Here is a 15,994-nt window from a genome sequence, read left to right on the forward strand (position 1 = left end):
AGTTGTACAAGACATTAGTAAGGCCACACTTGGAATACTGTGTACAGTTCTGGTCACCCTATTATAGAAAGGATATTATTAAACTAGAAAGAGTGCAGAAAAGACTTACTAGGATGCTACCGGGACTTGATGGTTTGACTTATAGGGAGAGGTTGGATAGACTAAGACTTTTTTCCCTGGAGAGTAGGAGGTTTAGGGGTGATCTTATAGAAGTCTATAAAATAATGAGGGGCATAGATAAGGTAGATCATTTCCCAAAGGTAGGGGAGTCTATAACGAGGGGGCATAGATTTAAGGTGAGCGGGGAGAGATACAAAAGGGTCCAGAGGGGCAGTTTTTTCACTCAAAGGGTGGTGAGTGTCTGGAACGAGCTGCCAGAGGCAGTAGTAGAGGCGGGTACAATTTTGACTTTTAAAAAGCATTTGGACAGTTACATGGGTAAGATGGGTATAGAGGGATATGGGCCAAGTGCAGGCAATTGGGACTAGCTTAGTGGTATAAACTGGGCGACATGGACATGTTGGGCCGAAGGGCCTGTTTCCATGTTGTAAACTTCTATGATTCTACAGGAGGCAGCCATTGTGAGGCTAAAATAGGGAGAAACATTTACATAATTCAAATTGTCAGTGGGGAAAAGGCTGAATGCCATTGACTCCATGCTGGAGTAGGGCTTGTAATGCTGGTGGGGGGGGGGGGGGGGGGGGCACGGGAGGGGGAGACAGATGGGATGGGGGGGCGCAGGAGGGGGATGTAAGAGGGGAAATGGGGGCATGAGAGGGGAAAGAGGCATGGGGGCCGGAAAGGGCGATGAGGAGGGGAATGGGAGGGCAAGGCGGGGAATAGGGAGACAGCATGAGGTTCCCAAAGGAAATCAGTGCCATCAGTGCAGAAATAACATGCTGATCAACAAATACAGGAAAATGTAGTGATGTTATGACCATGCAGACCCTCGAGTCCAGGGATATCTTTTCAATCAGAGGTCACACCACAGTTCAGCTTTCGATAAAAACTGTTCTCTACCTGCTGTTCACTGGGTAAAAATAGGAAAGGGCCTATTTCAGTTTACAGGGGAACCATCATCGTCTGTGCCATTAAAATTGGTGGGGGAATTAGAGACTCTCCAAAGTTTGGATTTACACCTATGGCAACCCTGGCTATAGGAATGAAAACAAATACAATATAAATAAAAGATACATTGTGTAGTTTTAGCATCTGTGAAGATTCGGGCAGATAGCTCAGAATATGGACAATGTGGCATTGAGAAAATGGGGGTAAACTTGTTTCCTTTACCTTTTTGTAGTGGGGGCTGGGGCATCTCCACCTCCACCACCACTACCTGCTCCTCCTTTGGTCTTTGCTCCTGCAGCATCTTTTGCCCGTGATGGAGACGGAGTTGGGGAGGGCGAGGATGAGAATGATCGTGACCTGTGGAAATCGGAATATCTAGTAAGAGTTGCACCATATTCTAGTCCCAGTTTTTAAATCCCCTCCCTGATAAGGTTATTTGTATTCCATGCCAATTCTTTCATTAAAAAGAGCAGGAAACAGCAAATATGGCTTTAGACCTTCATAGTCCATCAACAGAAGAGACTTCACCAGCACCTTCAACTTCTCATCTCATTAACTATTACAATAATTAAGCACCATCTCAAATGAAATTGAAAACCGTTTCCAATTTTAATGATGGCAATGAGATGTCTACACCCGAGATGCATCACTGAGTGTGAAAATGGGTGTAACTACTGGTGTTCAAAAGCAACATTGGAATTATTGGGATTCTTGCTCAGAAAACAGGAATCATCATTTTTAAAAACTTGTCAATTGTTGTCCTTTCTCCAAAAATGCAAGCAACCATTTGGACAGATTCATTGTGCAATGTCAATCTGACTCTCCAACAGCATGGTGGCTTTTCCAGTTTCTGTTGATGCAAAGTGATGTCATTGATGGTCGACTCCACCCAAATTACAATTCTAGAGAAGCCCGAAACATTTCTTGCTCCACAGACAAAACTTGCCACAGGAAACAAAAGCAAAGAATGTGTAAACTACGTTACTGGGGTTTCTGAACTAGGGTAGCACACTTTCACAGCTGTGCTCAGGAGGTCCTTTTACATCATAACAGACTTTCAAAATTGGCTGCCCAAACCAGTTCAATTACTGTGTTTAGTTCATGCAGTTACGTTAGTAAAATATTTACTCCCTTGCGTCTTGTGTAGTTAATCTATGGCTGACAATGCTCAGCTATATTTGATGATGCTCTGGCAATACCAATTAAATGGCTGGTGGGAAATCTAAGGGCTCAAATAATTTCCTCTTCAAGATAATTATGGATGAGGAAGGCCATTTGGCCCATCTTAGATCATCCATCCAGAAAAACCCTAAAGTTCCCCCACTGAAATATTCAATTGGTTTATAAATGATTCTACAGATTTTGCCTCCACTATTCCAAACGGGAACCCATTCCATGTATTGATCATGTGTAGAACAGCTTTCTGATATCAGTCCTAAATTTGCCATATACTAGTTTGAACCTGTGTCTCCTCATCTTATTATCCCCATTTAATTTACAGTAATAATCTGGATTTACCTTTTCCATACCCGTAGCTACCTCATAAACCTTTACAAGTTCACTTCTCAGATGTCTTTTAAGGTTGAAGAGTCCAAGTTTTTCCACTCCTCATAACTCAGATGCCTAACACTAGGGGTTATCCTTGTTGTTCTCCTCACTGTTCCCAGGGCTTGACTGTTTCCATCGTGTCTGTGACCAGAACTGTGATCTGACCAGAGCACTACATGGTTTAAATCATGACACTCGCTGACATGTACTTCATGGTTTAGCTATATAGTTCAACATTCTATCAGCTTTATTCATTGCTGCTCTGCATTGGTCGAACATGTTGAGTGGCGACTCTATTAAGATTCTAATTTTTTTCAACTTTCTTCTCAGCTACTTCAACATCTTTCGTGGTGTGCGTGTGTTGCCCATTTTTCCTTCCTGTATGCTGTATTTGTCTGGATTAAATTTCATCTGCCATTGTTCTGCCACTTACATATTTTTCTAATTATTTCTGTAATTTTTGTGCTGCCTCCTCCTAATTTCGTACCATCTGCAAACTTGACCAACTTGCATTGCATAACTGAGTCCAAATGATTGCCTGCCACAGTACTGAAACGGCCCTTATCAAAGTCACAAATGATATCCTATGTGACTGTGGCCGTGGTAAACTATCCCTCCTCATCCTTCTCGACTTGTCTGCAGCCTTTGACATGGTTGACCACACCATCCTCCTCCAACGCCTCTCCTCCGTCGTCCAGCTGGGTGGGCCTGCGCTTGTCTGTTGCCATTCTTATCCATCCAGTCGTAGCCAGAGAATCACCTTCAATGGCTTCTCTTCCCGCTCTCGCACCATTACCTCTGGAGTCCCCCAAGGATCCATCCTTGGCCACCTCCTATTTCTGATCTATATGTTGCCCCTCAGTGACATCATCCGAAAACACGTCAGATTCCACATGTACACTGATGACACCCAGCTCCACCTCACAACCGCCTCCCTTGACCCCTCCACTGTCTCTCATTTGTCACATTGCTTGTCCTACATCCTGTACTGGATGAGCAAAAATTTCCTCCAACTAAATATTGGGAAGACCGAAGCCATTGTCTTTGGTCTCCGCTGCAAACTTGGTTCCCTCGTCAGCGACTCCATCCCTCTCCCTGGCCACTGTCTGAGGCTGATCCAGACCGCTCACAACCTCGGGGTCTTCTCTGACCCTGAAATGAGCTTCCGACCACATATCTGCTCCATCACCAAGATCGTCTACTTCCACCTCCGTAACATTGCCCGTCTCCGCCCCGTCTCAGCTCATCTGCTGCTGAACCCTCATCCATGCCTTTGTTACCTCCAAACTGGACTATTCCAATGCTCTCCTGGCTGGCCTCCCATCTTCCACCCTCCATAAACTTGAGCTCATCCAAAACTCTGCTGCCCGTATCTGAACTTACACCAAGTCCCATTCTCCCATCACCCCTGTGCTCGCTGACCTACGTTGGCTCCCGGTCCGGAAATGCCTCGGTTTTAAAATTCTCACCCTTGTTTTCAAATCTCTCCATGGCCTCGCCCCTCCCTATCTCTGTAACCTCCTCCAGACCTACAACCCTCTGAGATCTCTGTGTGCCTTCAATTCTTGCCTCTTGCGTATCCCCGATTTTAATCGCTCCACCATTGGCGGCCGTGCCTTCAGCTACCTAGGCCCTAAGCTCTGGAATTCCCTCCCCAAACCTCTCCTCCTCTCTCTCCTCCTTTAAGACGCTCCTTAAAACCTACCTCTTTGACCAAGCTTTTGGTCATCTGTCCAATATCTCCTTATGTGGCTTCGTCTGAAATTTTGTTTGATAATCGCTCCTGTGAAGCGCTTTGGGATGTTTTACTAAGTTAAAGGCACTATATAAATGCAAGTTGTTGATTGATTGATGTAAATTAGAAACTGTAATGGTCCCAACACCTATCCCTGGGGCACTCCGCTCAGTACTCCCCCATCCCTTCCCCGACATAATGCTAACAAGTACCCATCGTTTTCTATTCTTCAAACGATTTCCAGGTAGCCTGCTCTATTACCCTTTGGGTGGAAAAGTTCTGCCCAAGTTCCTAACTTCACTCCTAACTTCCCGTGAGGATCTCCAGTCTTTAAACCCCATTGAGCAATCTTCCTTTTATCTTGAGATCACTCTCCTTGCATGAGGGATATGAAGGATAAGAAGGAGGCATATGACATGCATAGGCAGCTGGGATCAAGTGGATCCCTTGAAGAGTATAGAGATTGCCGGAGTAGAGTTAAGAGAGAAATCAGGAGGGCAAAAAGGGGATATGAGATTGCTTTGGCAGATCAGGCAAAGGTGAATCCAAAGAGCTTCTACAAATACATAAAGGGCAAAAGGGTAACAAGGGAGAGAGTAGGGCCTCTTAAGGATCAACAAGGTCATCTATGTGCGGAACCACAAGAGATGGGTGAGATCCTGAATGAATATTTCACATCGGTATTTACGGTTGAGAAAGGCATGGATGTTAGGGAACTTGGGGAAATAAATAGTGATGTCTTGAGGAGTGTACATATTACAGAGAGGGAGGTGCTGGAAGTCTTAACGCGCATCAAGGTAGATAAATCTCCGGGACCTGATGAAATGTATCCCAGGACGTTATGGGAGGTTAGGGAGGAAATTGCGGGTCCCCTAGCAGAGATATTTGAATCATCCACCGCTACAGGTGAGGTGCCTGAAGATTGGAGTGTAGCAAATGTTGTGCCTTTGTTTAAGAAGGGCGGCAGGGAAAAGCCTGGGAACTACAGACCAGTGAGCCTGACATCTGTAGTGGGTAAGTTGTTAGAGGGTATTCTGAGGGACAGAATCTACAGGCATTTGGAGAGGCAGGGACTAATTAGGAACAGTCAGCATGGTTTTGTGAGAGGAAAATCATGTCTCACGAATTTGATTGAGTTTTTTGAAGGGGTAACCAAGAAGATAGATGAGGGCTGTGCAGTAGACGTGGTCTACATGGACTTCAGCAAAGCATTTGACAAGGTACCGCATGGTAGGTTGTTACATAAGGTTAAATCTCATGGGATCCAAGGTGAGGTAGCCAATTGGATACAAAATTGGCTTGACGACAGAAGACAGAGGGTGGTTGTCGAGGGTTGTTTTTCAAACTGGATGCCTGTGTCCAGCGGTGTGCCTCAGGGATCGGTGCTGGGTCCGCTGTTATTTGTTATTTATATTAATGATTTGGATGAGAATTTAGGAGGCATGGTTAGTAAGTTTGCAGATGACACCAAGATTGGTGGCATTGTGGACAGTGAAGAAGGTTATCTAGGATTGCAACGGGATCTTGATAAATTGGGCCAGTGGGCCGATGAATGGCAGATGGAGTTTAATTTAGATAAATGTGAGGTGATGCATTTTGGTAGATCGAATCGGGCCAGGACCTACTCCGTTAATGGTAGGGCGTTGGGGAGAGTTATAGAACAAAGAGATCTAGGAGTACAGATTCATAGCTCCTTGAAAGTGGAGTCACAGGTGGATAGGGTGGTGAAGAAGGCATTCAGCATGCTTGGTTTCATTGGTCAGAACATTGAATGCAGGAGTTGGGATGTCTTGTTGAAGTTGTACAGGGCATTGGTGAGGCCACACTTGGAGTACTGTGTACAGTTCTGGTCACCCTATTATAGAAAGGATATTATTAAACTAGAAAGAGTGCAGAAAAGATTTACTAGGATGCTACCGGGACTTGATGGTTTGACTTACAGGGAGAGGTTAGACAGACTGGGACTTTATTCCCTGGAGAGTAGGAGGTTAAGGGGTGATCTTATAGAAGTCTATAAAATAATGAGGGGCATAGATAAGGTCGATAGTCAAAATCTTTTCCCAAAGGTAGGGGAGTCTATAACGAGGGGGCACAGATTTAAGGTGAGAGGGGAGAGATACAAAAGGATCCAGAGGGGCAATTTTTTCACTCAAAGGGTGGTGAGTGTCTGGAACGAGCTGCCAGAGGCAGTAGTAGAGGCGGGTACAATTTTGTCTTTTAAAAAGCATTTGGACAGTTACATGGGGAAGATGGGTATCGAGGGATATGGGCCAAGTGCAGGCAATTGGGACTAGCTTAGTGGTATAAACTGGGCGACATGGACATGTTGGGCCGAAGGGCCTGTTTCCATGTTGTAACTTCTATGATTCTATGATTCTATGATATTTGAAAAATGATAACAGACTGCAGACTTCCCTACATGTACATTCCCTGGAATAAAATATCTTCAACTCATAATATTGCAGGCTTTCCCTTGTGAAATGGTAATGGAGCCACAAACTTCCCTTCACTGTTTGGGTGTCTATTTCCATCTATGTGCAAAATATTTAAATGGTTATATGAACGAAAAGCAGAATTAGCTTCCACTAAGATACATTTGATGCCACTGCTAACTCCAACCTTCTCCTTTCATTCTTAGTCCATAAGACAGCAATATTTCTGCAATACTGGAATCTCTCATCCCTCCAGCAGTTTCATTCCCCACAGCAAACCCTGGCCAGAATCACATCAAAGGCACTGGCAATTAAAGGTAAAAAGCTAGACTTACAGAAATCGAAAATAGGTTTGGAGTTGATACAGATACAGGGTGCGCAACTTACAAGGTTGAAAAAATGGAGGTTACTAAAAATAGAGTCAAAGGAGGAATTGGAAATACACACTGACAAGGCAAGCATAAGGGAGAGTACAGAAACAGAACATCTTGCACGGTGTTTCCCTCATTTCACAGAACTGGGATTGGCACTCTCATTCAAGTGGACATTAATCAGTGATTGTACAAGATACGTATCAGCGAAAGCACACAATCACAAGATGGAAGGAGGGTTTGGGGCCTACAATGAGCAGACACAGGGAGGGAAGTCAGTGATTGAGACATCTTGAGCTCCTCTCATGCAATGGCTAAACAGGTTTCCCATTATCCACCACTGCTATTTAATACAAACAAAAGCTACATGATGGAAGAAAGAAGATGCTTTCTGCACTGTCCCTACCTTGTTCGGAGAATGTCCTGATAACGTGTCCTAAAAATTATTTTTGTAAGGAATTTGGCTAACACTAGTGTGAAACGTGTCCTTTGTGGACAGCATAGGAGGACAGCCTAACAAAGGCCCAGTATCAATGCAACAAATCTGAACAGCCTCAAAACACGAGGGTACAGTTGAAGCAAAAACTGATATGGACAAAGGATCAGAAAAGAGTAATTTGCTCCATTAAGAGAACCCACTGCCTAGTTGTTTTAATCCTCAAATTATGTTCATTGTTCAAAATCATTTTAGGGATAATGGTGGAACTGGGCACTTCCTCATATGTATTCCCTTCTGAACAAAAGATATTTCAAATTGCAATCCAACTGCAGGCTTTCTCTGGCAACTCCCTTTGTATGTAAAAGCATGAGGAAGTTGTCGTGGAACCACAAGCTCCCCCTCCGACCCACGTGTGAGTTGACTAGGTGCCCCATTGTATGGAAAATAATTCAACAGCAATACTTCAACAGATTTGACTTCCAAATGCCTGCTTCCAATGCTTCTTAGAACTCCCCTTCCTCTCCAGTGAAATCCTTGGTCAACACAAGGGTAGGTCAGCTCATGGATTTCCCGGTGGACACTGGAAGATGAACCTGCCAGATGTGCATTTGTGCACTGCTGGGCTGACCGATGCCCTCACCCAGACTGCTGTGCTTCCGTCCCTTCCCCTGACAAAAGTTATCAGCAGAGACAGAAAGCTTTGGATTACTGCTTGTGCCCCATTATCAGACGCCAATCATTTAGTAACTATACTCCACTTCTCTCGAATTCTCTCTTAAAACCAATTCCTAACTCATGATACCTCCCACTCTACCTTCAAAAATGTCCTAAAACTTTTCTCTTTGACCAATACTTCAGTCTTTGTACCCCTACACATCCTCCTCCACTCCCCAACCCTGTTCAATCTCCACCTTCCATTTTGTTATTATTTAAGGAGTGCTACATAAATGCAAATTGTTGGATAGTAACTGGTGACTAATGGTGACAAATAATTACAGAAGTAGAAGACTAGCCAACACTGATAGTGAATGATCATTTCACTTACTTTGGTCAACTACTACACAGAATAGGTCAATAAAAGTGGAACTGAACATGCATATTGGCAAAGCAGGTAGAGCCTTTGGTCTGTTAAGGTCAGTCCAGAAACACAACATCTCACTGCAAAACGAATGGTGCTTCTATTACTGAGCAGAATCGAGACTGGGGCCCTCACTCAAGTAAACAATGTATTTGGTGAGAGATGCTTTAGGTGACTAGCTGACACTGTCAACAGAGGACCAAAAAAACCAATAACGACAAGAGATAGAGAAAAGGCACAATTTAAAAAACAATGGGGTGGGGGGCAAAAGAGTGAATCTGTTGAACTGGGTGCAGGATATAATCTGGGTAGAACAGATGCATCTGGACATGTGCAGTTTGATGCCAATGTTTTGTACACTGCTAGAATGGGACACTCTCTGATTCCCACCTTGATCTGCTGCCCGAATAGGAGCTGTGTCTGGAGGAATGGCTGGAATAGGAGCTGTAAGAGGAAGATCTTGAGTGCGACCTTGACCGTGACCTGGATGAGCCAGATCCTGAATAGGAAGAAGAACGAGACGAAGACCTGAAAAAGATTTTTAAAAAAGCAACTTTGACTTCAAAACAATGTCACAGCTTAGTGCAATGCACAATGTCACAGATAGCAGGATGACCCCAAAGCTTCTCAGAACTGTGCTATGATTCAAGTGCCATATTGGTTGTCTCAAACAGGCACATGTCTAATCCTTTCACAGCAAAAAGTAAAGCAGGTTCTCCTTCCATAATAGGAGATATTCAAGAGAGCTGTAGAATACAAAATTTATTCCAGCTCACTAGTAACAGATCTACAAGTCATTTTGAGGTCTGCTTGTATTTATCCAAATATCCATCAAATTAGTATTATGTATTTAAAAATAGTCCCCCCTCCATCTCCTGTTGAATCAAGCTTGCCCATGGTAAGTTCCTTATCCAAATAGCCATTCTTCATGTGGAAGCCTAGATAGTGTACTTCTGTAGGCCAGCCAATTAATCATGAGGAGTATCACAGTTGACCATGTCCCGGTACTCACTAGACTTTCATATCCCATCATGGGAGTACATTTGTACCATCCCCGCTGTAATCAGCTAACTCAGCACAGATCAGGGAGAGAATCTGGGGCCTGTTGGCCGGCGTAGCTCAGCACCACACGTTGTACTTAACCACCGAGCTACTGAAGCTCCCAAAACTTCTTATTTAACGAACGAGTTTTCAGTTGGGGTTTAGGGTGAGCACAAAGTACAAAAGGCAGAGTAGTTTTCACCAGGGTTATAAACTGGTTAAGTGACTGCAATTGCTTGCGGAAGGAGAAAGAGGCCAGTTGAGAACTGGGTTAAGGAATAAGACAAAAGATGCTCTGGAGATTTTGACAGTGGGAGATGCAAGAGAAGGTGAGATGGGGGAAGGGGAGGATACAGCATAGTCCAGGGACAAGTGGTGATGTAATGCAATACTTTGGGCAAATGAAGTGGGGAGTGTACTGGGTTTCAGTGAAACTAACCAGTCACTGAATTTTAATCAGGCACTAAAACTGGCCTTTTTTGGACACTAAACTATATAACCCACTGAAACAGGTCAGTTTCTACAGGCCATTATTTATACCAGATTCTGAGGAAGCAGCAGGTACATAAAGTAAAAGGTCTGGCCCCAGGGAAAGTGGCCAAATAGCTCTATCTTGGGCACAAGATCTTTATCGCAGTGGATGTATGGGAATTGGGGAGGAGGGGGGGTGGGGGTGCGAGTGAGGGGATTACGAAACCAGTCTGCAAGGGCACTTGTGTGATACTGACAGAGTACTTCAGTGCAGATTTTCTTACCACCCATTCCCCATCCCAGTATTAGACTGGAGCAGCTCACTCAAAATGCAATGTTACTGTCCAGCCCCAGGATTCTTGGAATTTCCTCTCCTGGGTAATTTAAATGGTCTGGGGGTTAGCTTGGTCCTTGGTGGGACCTAGTACTGGTAGTAGTGACAGGAAAATCATGGCCTTGATAAATGGCACCTTCTGGCTGCTAATCTCCATTGGACTTCAGGATCCTGAGAAGGGTGGGGACAAACACAATACCCCCACGGATATTTAAAGCCTAGATAAAATTCTCCCCCCACCCCGGTGGGGATTCGGGGCAGGCCACAGCGCAATCTTTTCTGGGTGCTATGGCGTTAAAGTGCCCAGTCAACACTGCAAATGATATGCACCCCCCCCCCCGCCTCATTTAAATGGCATGGTTGGGCCTGCATTTTATGCAGGTGCTGGCCAAGCTCCCCCTTCCCCAGGAAAACCCGGTAATCTCAAGGCATTGTTAATGGGGCAGAGACCGGGTCTCCACCTCTTTCCCCCTGACCTTTGTGCTCAGGGAACCGAGCAGTCCCTGGGGGCAAGAGCCTTGAAAATTGGCCCTTCGCATTTTTTGACCCGATCGTCTTAGGTCAGACTTGGTGAAAGACACTCAGTAAAAGTGGCCTGAAGCGCAGTTGGTTCCAAGATTCAAGGTACCTCGATGAGCCGGACACTGAAACAGACGACCCAGAAGTTCTTCGTCGTCTGCGCCCACGGCCTGGTGACGTTGTTGAAACAGGCCTTTTTTTGGGTGATTTGGATCGGCGCCAGGGATCCTTCCATTCATCTGCCCGTTTTACAGCAGTCGTGGGAGCAGTTTCTTTCTTGGGTGGTTCTACTTGCCGACTAGAAATTATAGTAAATTTGGTTAGTATTCAAATCCTGTTCTTAAAAGATCAGCTGCACAATTACTGTTGGGCACTGGAAGATCACCAATTATTGCAATATCATGTTGTCCCCACAAATAGTTTTCTCCTCTCCTGAAAGTGCTGCTTGGGAGTGGTCACATACATGGTCCCCCTGCTGCTTTCCAGCATATTGCCTCAGACAAGCTGATGCAGTATGGTCCAGGAATCAAACAGTTGATCTCACTGGGCTGTATGGCTCAGTTACACACTACCAACTTTCCCATCAGGAGAGCTCCATATTGTAATTAAAATAAGCTAGTTACACCGTGCTGGCTGCCTGGGTTTTTGGCATCGTGCCTTCTTGCAGATGGAAAGTTGGGCACAGGAACTTCCAGTGCTTTGTTGGAAGAAAGGGAAGTTTTGCTTCAAGTACTTCCTCTATTTAAAACAATATTCCTCCCCCATTACCAAAGAGATTTTCCCTCTGTCTCTTCCCTCCCAGATCCCTGTATACAATTCCTTTGAAAGGAATGTGGACTAATGCTCTGGCATAAATGCTGCTTTTAATTAGTGCAAAAAGTAGCAAAGATTAATTTATCCTCAGTTTCTCTTTGCCCTGGCTACACCAAAATAAGGAGAACAATACAGGCAGTGGATCCAGCTAAAGTTGCAGAAGGATTTAGATTATTTATGCAATTGTGCAGACAAATGACATTTAACAGTGAGAAATGTAAAGTAAACTGGTCAAAAATCATGCACCATAAACATACAATAAATGGAACAGAATCAGTACAGGGAGACATGGAAATGGACCTGGGGGTGATATTAAACACATCACTTTCAGTGTGGCAAAACCAGGACAGTAAAATACAAGCATATAGATGTTATACTAAGTCTTTAGAATGCACAGGTAAAGCCTCACTTCAAATCCTAGACATCAGGCCACATAAAAGACACAGCGACATTGGAAAGAGTACACAGTAAAACACCAAGACCAATCTCTAGTGCAAAGGGGATAAGTTATAAACAACATCACTATATTTCATGGAAAGATCAAAACACCAGTTAATGTCCCAGAATCCCATATAATAATGGAATTTGACTTATTCAGTCACAGCAAACCTGAATACAAAGTAATTTGAGTTCTATAGCCTGGGAAGAAAGTGATTAGTGAGGATCTCATCGGAGTATATAAGATGTTAAAATGGCATAGAAAATACTAAGAAAGACCAGAATAGTAGGACCAGAGACATCCATGTAAATTATTGAAAAGTAAATCTAAAACAAATATATCAAGGAAAAATGTAAATGTTTTTACTCAATGGATGTTTAGCCCAAACAGTCTGCTAGGAAGGGTGGCAGTGAGAAAACATTAGGAACATACAAAATGCAGCTGGATGCTTTATTATGATCTGGGTGCTCTCCAGATAGTTTTTCTTGTGCCAGTGAAAAGGACTGCTTCCAGTCAAGCCCACGCTTCCTCTGAACCGAAACATGACTGTAGGCTCAAAAGAGGCAATTTTGGAGTTAGTAAACAATAACCCTAATATACAGTCAATGTGCACACTGGGAATAGCAACTGTGGACCAGAGACTGACCGGCTGTAGATTTCAGGCTACAACTACTAATTAGTTTAAGAAATAAATGAGCTGAATCAAAAGTCAAACAGCAGGCTGACAAATCAGTATTTCATTTAACTTTTAGAATTTATTACAAAACAATGAAACATCCTGAAGCTCTCACAGATCACAGAAGCAAACACTGTTAATTTGGACCAACGTCCATGAGCTGTTTATTGATGAAGTTGGATATTTAGAGTGTTCCACTAATCCAGCGAATGCAGATAGAATTACCAGCACGCAAGGTGGATTTACTCAGCAGCAGAGGATCCAAGTGGTATGAACAACATCTCTACAGATGGAGCTTCATCACCCCCACGTCCCAGAAGGCTGGTATCAACATCATAAAGGAAGGCAAGACAACCAGCTCATCCACACTGTCTCCTAGGGGCTGAGGAGAGTGGTAGCATTGCTAATTGTAAGCATTGAGACGATAATATATTCAATAGACTGGCTATCAAATGTTGTCAGCTATCTACAGAGTCTAATCTTAAATTAATGCCAACAATCTCGACTAAATTGATAATCAGCAAACCAGTTAGTGCAGAATTCATGCAATATAACTGAACTGAATTTAATAACCACTTATTCATTTTGTTAGTTAACCCTATCTAATAATGTTACGCATGTTTAATATTTAAGCACTGCTAATTATGATTCTGAAATTAATAATTGTTCACGACTTATTATCTCACTTCTTCTTTGATGATTTGGCAAGAAAGGATTAGTTAATTCACTTGCAGCTTGTATCCTGTAATTGGAGAGTGGTGTGGCAAATACAAATACTGTGACTGGGTGACGCAAGATAGCTCAGTGAGCCAAATCTAGATGTCTTTCACTCACAGGTGAAGAGTGCGCTAAAAAAGAAAGCTTATGTCAGACACAAAGCCTAGAGGAGTATAGAGAGTGCAGGGTTGAAATTTAAAAGGAAATTAGGAAAGCAAAGAGAGGGCATGAAAAAAATATTGGCAAGTAAATCGAGGAAAACCCAAAGGTGTTTTATAAATACACAAAGAGCAAGAGGATAACTAAGGAAAGAGTAGAATCATAAAAAGGTTACAGCACAGAAGGTGCCCATCAAGTCTGTGCCGGCTCTATGCAAGAGCAATCCAGCTAGTCCCACTCCCCCGCCCTATCCCCGTAGCCCTGCAAATTTTTTCCTTTCAAGTACTTATCCAGTTCCCTTTTGAAAGCCATGATTGAATTAGCCTCCACCACCACCTCAGGCAATGCATTCCAGATCCTAACCACTCACTCTGTAAAGAAGTTTTTCCTCATGTCACCTTTGGTTCTTTTGCCAGTCACCTTAAATCTATGTCCTCTGGTTCTTGACCCTTCCGCCAATGGGAACACTTTCTTTCTATCTACTCTGTCTAGACCCTTCATGATTTTGAAATCACGAGTCGGGCCTATTAGAGACCAAAAAGGTAACCTATGTGTGGTGGCGGAAGATGTGGGAATGGTTCTTAATGAATACTTTGCGTCTGTCTTCACAGAAGAGGTGGACCATGTAGACATTGTAGTTAACGAGGAGTGCGAAATATTGGATGGGATAATCATAGTGAGAGAGGAAGTACTAAGGGGTTTAGCATCTTTGAAAGTAGATAAATCACCAGGCCCAGATGAAATGTATCCCAGGCCATTAAGAGAAGCAAAGGAGGGAATAGCGGAGGCTGTGGCCATCATTTTCCAATCCTCCCTGGCTAAAGGCGTGGTGCCGGAGGATTGGAGGACAACGTTGTGCCGTTGTTTAAAAAGGGAGAAAGAGATAGACCAAGTAATTACAGGCCAGTCAATCTAACTTCGGTGGTGGGCAAATTATTGGAAATCAACTCTGAGGGACAGGACAAACCGACACTTAGAAAGGCACGGAGTAATCAAAGACAGTCAGCATGGATTTGTGAAGGGAAGGTCGTGTCTGACTAACTTGATTGAATTTTTGAGCAGGTAACAAGGAGGGTCGATGAGGGTAATGCATTTGATGTAGTGCACATGGATTTTAGCAAGGCTTTTGACAAGGTCCCACATGGCAGACTGGTCAAAAAAGTGCAAGCCCACGGGTTCCAAGGGAAAGTGACAAGTTGGATCCAAAATTGGCTCAGTGGCAGGAAGCAAAGGGTAATGGTTGACGGGTGTTTTTGTAACTGGAAGACTGTTTCCAGTGGGGTTCCGCAGGGCTCAGAACTAGGTCCCTTGCTTTTTGTGGTATATATTAATGATTTGGACTTAAATGTAGGGGACATGATAAAGAAGTTTGCAGATGATACAAAAATTGGCCATGTGGTTGATAGTGAGGAGGAAAGCTGTAGACTGCAGGAAGATATCAATGGACTGGTCAGGTGGGCAGAAAAGTGGCAAATGGAATTCAGTCCAGAGAAATGTGAGGTAATGCATTTGGGGAGGGCAAACAAGGCAAGGGAGTACACAATAAAGGAGAGGATACTGAGATGTGTAGAGGAAGTGAGTGACCTTGGAGTACATGTCCACGGATCCCCAAAGGTAGCAGGACAGGTAGATCAGGTGATTAAAGAGTCATACGGGATAGGTTCCTTTATTAGCTGAGGCATAGAATATAAGAGCAGGGAGGTTATGCTAGAACTGTGTAAAACACTAGTTAGGCCACAGCTTGAGTACTGAGTACAGTTCTAGTCACCACATTATAGGAAGGATGTAATTGCACTAGAAAGGGTACAGAGGAGATTTACGAGGATATTGCCAGGACTGGAGAATTCTAGCTATGAGGAACGATTGGATAGCTGGGGGATAATTTAATTGAGGTGTACAAATTATGAACGGCCTAGATAGAATGAATGGGAAGGACCTATTTCCCTTAGCAAAGAGGTCAATAACCAGGGGACTTAGGTTTAGAGTGATTGGTAGAAGGATTAGAGGGGAGCTAAGGAAAAATTTTGTTTCACCTAGAGGGTGGTAGGGACAGAAACCCTCATCACATTTAAAAAGTACTTGGATGTGCACTTGAAATGCCGTAACCTACAAGGCTATGGACCAAGTGCTGGAAAGTGGGATTAGGCCGGGTGG

At 43.7% G+C, this 15,994-nt stretch overlaps 1 protein-coding gene across 4 annotated transcripts in view; it reads right to left on the bottom strand.

Moving 5' to 3' along the window:
* Nucleotides 1-15,994, bottom strand: part of zc3h18 (zinc finger CCCH-type containing 18) — a 169,580-nt gene that overhangs the window by 47,819 nt on the left and 105,767 nt on the right. For all 4 annotated transcript variants that reach the window (XM_067998212.1, XM_067998213.1, XM_067998210.1 and 1 more), the window contains 3 exons: nucleotides 11,146-11,334; nucleotides 9,062-9,199; nucleotides 1,291-1,425 (listed from right to left, as the gene is read on the bottom strand). In XM_067998212.1, coding sequence (XP_067854313.1) covers nucleotides 1,291-1,425; nucleotides 9,062-9,199; nucleotides 11,146-11,334 — 462 coding nt within the window. The remainder of the gene's footprint in view (nucleotides 1-1,290; nucleotides 1,426-9,061; nucleotides 9,200-11,145; nucleotides 11,335-15,994) is intronic.

The sequence above is a fragment of the Heptranchias perlo genome, chromosome 16, assembly GCF_035084215.1.
Source record: "Heptranchias perlo isolate sHepPer1 chromosome 16, sHepPer1.hap1, whole genome shotgun sequence".
NCBI lineage: Eukaryota > Metazoa > Chordata > Chondrichthyes > Hexanchiformes > Hexanchidae > Heptranchias > Heptranchias perlo.